Source organism: Berghia stephanieae, chromosome 2 (genome assembly GCF_034508935.2).
Source record: "Berghia stephanieae isolate SIO BIC M18660-M18661 chromosome 2, UCSD_Bste_1.3, whole genome shotgun sequence".
NCBI classification, from domain to species: Eukaryota; Metazoa; Mollusca; class Gastropoda; order Nudibranchia; family Aeolidiidae; genus Berghia; species Berghia stephanieae.
Window position 1 is genome coordinate 33560578 of NC_088361.1, and position 5000 is coordinate 33565577.

General features: G+C 31.3%; 1 protein-coding gene across 1 annotated transcript in view; it reads right to left on the reverse strand.

Moving 5' to 3' along the window:
- Window positions 1-83: 83 nt before the first annotated feature.
- Window positions 84-5000, reverse strand: part of LOC144966772 (uncharacterized) — a 10013-nt gene continuing 5096 nt past the window's right edge. The window contains exon 5 of the mRNA XM_078903549.1: window positions 84-455. Within this exon, the coding sequence (XP_078759675.1) occupies window positions 255-455 (201 nt within the window). The 3' untranslated portion in view covers window positions 84-254. The remainder of the gene's footprint in view (window positions 456-5000) is intronic.

A 5000-nucleotide genomic window follows, 5' to 3' on the forward strand; every position in this document is an offset into this window, starting at 1 on the left:
GTATCAATGAATCAATGCCTGAAATGAAAGGAGCACAGAAGTGCTAGGAGATAACAATGTGTGGGATGGCAGATGGCAGTGCATAGTGCGTCCTCTCTCTCTCTCTCTCTCTCTCTCTCTCTCTCTCTCTCTCTCTCTCTCTCTCTCTCTCTCTCTCTCTCACACACACACACACACACACACACACACACCAAAGGTTTTTATTTTGTTCTCCCCTGGTGCTTCTCCGCGCCTTTCAGGTCTTCCAATCACTGTTACAGATAACTCTTTGGTCGTAGAGGTTTGTTCTTGTACAGAAGTCCTAGTAGAGGCGGCAAGGAAGATATGTTGTTTCTGGACATGAATGATTTTACGATATGAACACGTCCGTGACTTCGGCTGTTAAAGTCGTAGAAATCCATGTGTCTCTTTCCGTACACTGCATTGGAAGTAATGGGTACCACTCTGTGGTGGTCCTATGTTGAATGGAATAGGAGAAGAGAATGTATTTAAAAGCCAGTATACTACTTCTTATTCTCCTCCTCCTCCTCCTCCTCCTCCTCCTCCTCCTCCTCCTCCTCTTTTCCTCTTCTTCCTTCTCTTCTCTCCTTCTTTTCTTCTTCTTCTTCTTCTTCTTCTTCTTCTTCTTCTTCTTCTTCTTCTTCTTCTTCTTCTTGGTTTTCTTCTCCTTTTCTGTCATCCTCCTGTCTCCTCCCCCTTCTTTTGGGTATTTTCAACACATTTAAAACAGCTCACATGGCTCTATATTTAGCGTTTTGATGAACACAATGACGCACAAAGTGCATATTCATTTCATTGAGGTAAGTTATGCTGTGATATAATCAGTGGCGGTTCTAGCCTATTTATAGTGGTCGGGCAAAGATGAGTCGGTCATATATATATATATATATATATATATATATATATATATATATATATATATATATATATATATATATATATATATATATATATATATATATATTTTATTTTATTTTTTTATTTTTTTTTTTTTTTTGTTGTTTTTTTTTTTTTTGTTTTGTCTTGTTTGTTTGTTTGTTTTGTTCGCCTTAAAAAAAATTATTTCAACCACAAATAATCACATTCACAATGCAATGACAATACCAGTAGATTTTAATTATTCCAAACGTAATCAAAAATGAATCACGAAAGAGAATACAACAAAAAATTAAAGCGAAGAGACATAATGCGACAACACCTTCACAATACAAGTCCATCTCGTTCACTCGAAAAATTAAAGAGATGCTTTAATCCCTCAACTGCGAGATTAATATTTCTGTTACATTACTGGTTTTCAGTAGTACGTAGTAACTGTAAAGTTTTTATCGAGAAGCAACAACAGCGATATGACTCGAGTTTCATTCAGAGCTCAAATTGCATAATTTTACTGCTCTCTTGGTGGTTAGAATGATTGTGCCGGTGGTGGTAGTGGTTGGAATAGTGGTAGCGGTGGTGGTGGTGGAGGAGGAGGAGGAGGAGGAGGAAGAGGAGACGGTGAGGGAGGATGTAATTATGGTAGTGGTTTTGATGGTGCTGTTGGTTAGAATGATAGTTGTGGAGACGATGACGGAAATTATATGATGATGTTGATATTGTTTTTATTTCTATTGTAGTACTTGATGTTAATGTTGTTGTTGTTAATGATGATGGTGATTATGATGACAACGACGATGTCGTCGACAATGATGATTACAATACGATATTACAAAGTTTATTCAATCTTAGGCTTTCGCCAATAAATCATAAAATTTGATGACAACATACATGAAAGTGGAAAAAAAATGATAAATGGAACCAAACAATAAACTGATACCATTAATAACCACACAAAAAAAAAAAAAAAATCGTAATACCACCAATACGTTCAATAATAATAATAATAATAATAATAATAATAATAATAATAATAATAATAATAATAATAATAATAATAATAATAATAATAATAAATAATAATAATAATAATAATAATAACAAATGATAATAATAACAATAATAATACGAGTATTACCATCATCATTACTACCACCACCAACATAATTACGTTTCCAATCAGTTTTTCTCGTTTTTTAAAATTTGATACCTATAATAGACGAAAATTCCGGTGATTTTGTTAAAGGGTAGTTAAAATATCTACGATTTTATTAACCCTGAAAACTACGATTTTTATTTTCCTATTTCAAGTAGGCAGGTCTGCTATGACAAGTATCAGTTCCATAGTCAAATTAAGACAAACAAAAACAAAGTTTATTTAATCTTAGGCTTTCGCCAATAATTCATACAATACAATTAAGACAAAACATTGCTACTAATCTCTCCTCATGCATTCGTTAGACGATAACAATAACGACCGTGTTATCTTTACTCCTTACCCAACCGACCCCTAGCTTCCCGCCTCTTCATCACGAACTATCTTATGTATGTATTAGCTTTAGGACGGGCAAGTACGGAATCTGCCCACCCTACCTTTAAACGTATCTATTTCCTCTTAGAATTCAACTATCTCCTTACTCAGAAGAGTATTTCTCGTATACTAATTCAATTGTTGAGAAAACCAAAATGGTGGTTGTATTTTATATATTTATTTAGTCGTGACCTTTGAATAAAAGTGTTTTGTTTTATTAGAGGAAATGCAATAGAAAATTACATTGTTTTGCAAAAATATTTAGTATGGCAATAAAAATACAGCGGTAATTACTTTAAGAATTTGAAGAAAAAAAAAAAGAACAAATTAATTTGTTTTAAAAAAAAAAAAAATCAAATAAGAAAACAATTTAAATAAATGAGTTTTGAGAAGCACTAAGGAAAACGAGAAAAAAATAAATTTAAATGGTTAAACAAATATATAAAAACAACACAAGTTAATACTAAATTGATATATTAGTAAATTAATAAATTAAATTCAATACTGGAATCTTCCCAATGTCATTACATCAATGGTACCAGCACAAGTAAGGCAATAAATTAGAAAAAGTACGTTTGCCAAAATCTGCATTTAGTTTATAAGGTGGGCTCATTTGAATTAGCCCGACCTAGTACTAGAGAGGCCAGACAGCAAACTCGGAGTTCAGCGTCAGGCGACGTGACGATGGGATGACGATGTGGGCGGAGTGGAGTGGTTGGGGAGAGGGGGGGGGGTTGATAAAAAAAAGAACAGGAGCGTATCCTGGTTTATGTATTACGGGGTGCATGGTGATTCTCAATCTATCAAAAATACACACAAATTGATTTCAGTACGAAGTATCAAGTTTAAGTACTAACTTTTGAAATTATCTAATTTAAATTAGATTATTTCGGACCTGGTAATACAGCATATAACTTGAAAAAACAGGCTGGTATTTGCCCACCCTGCCCATTATTACCAGCCGTCCCTGGATATAATCATATTTATTTGAAGTACGCACAAGCTAGGCAGTGGCGGTTCTAGCCTATTTACAGTGGTTGGGCAAAGAGGATTCGGTCATATATATATATATATATATATATATATATATATATATATATATATATATATATATATATATATATATATATATATATATATATATATGATATATATTTTTTATTTTTTATTTTTTTGTGTTTTTTTTTAATAAAATTTTTTTTTGATTTTTTTTTCGCCTTTAAACAAAAAATATTTCAACCACCAATAATCACATTCACAATGAAATGACAATACCAGTAGATTTTAATTCTTCCAAACGTAATCAAAAATGAATCACGAAAGAGAATACAACTAAAAAATAAAGCGACGAGACATAATGCGACAACACCTTGACAATACAAGTCCATTTCCTTCACTCGAAAAATTAAAGAGATGCTTTAATCCCTCAACGGCGATATTAATATTGCTTTTACATATTTCTGGTTTTCAGTAGTACGTAGTAACCTTAAAGTTTTCATGGAGAAGCAACAACAGCGATATGACTCGAGTTTCATTCAGAGCTCAAATTGCATAATTTTTACTGCTGTCTTGGTGGTCAGAATGATTGTGCCGGTGGTGGTAGTGGTTGGAATAGTGGTAGCGGTGGTGGTGGTGGTGGAGGAGGAGGAGGAAGACGAGGCGGTGAGGGGTAATTATGGTAGTGGTTTTGGTGGTGCTGTTGGTTAGAATGATAGTTGTGGAGACGATGACGGAAATTGTATGGTGATGTTGATATTGTTTGTATTTCTATTGTTGTACTTGTTGTTAATATTGTTGTTGTTGTTGTTAATGATGATGATGATGATGATGATGATGATGATGATGATGATGATGATGATGATGATGATGATGATGATTATGATGACAACGACGATGTCGTCGACAATGATGGTTACCATACGATATTACAAAATTTATTCAATCTTAGGCTTTCGCCAATTAATCATACAATTTGATGACCACATACATGAAAGTGGAAAATAATGGCAAATGGGACCAAACAATAAACTGATACCATTAATAACCACCAAAAAAAAAAATACAACAATAGTAATACCACCAATACGTACAATAATAATAACAATGAATAATAATAATAATAATAATAATAATAATAATAATAATAATAATAATAATAATAATAATAATAATAATAATAATAATAATAATAATAATAATAATAAAATAAAATAATAATAATAATAATAATAATAATAATAATAATAATAATAATAATAATAATAATAATAATAATAATAATAATAATAATAATAATATATAATAATAATAATAATAATAATAATAATAATAATAATAATAATAATAAATAATAATAATAATAATAATAATATAATATATTACCATCATCATTACTACTACCACCACCGCTACCAGTATACCACCATCACCATCATTATTACGTTTCCAATTATTTTTTCTCGTTTTTTAAATTTGATATCTATCAAAACAGACGAAAATTCCGGTGATTTTTTTAAAGGGTAGTTAAAATATCTACGATTTTATTAGCCCTGAAAACTACGATTTTTATTTTCCTATCTAAAGTAGGCAGGTCTGC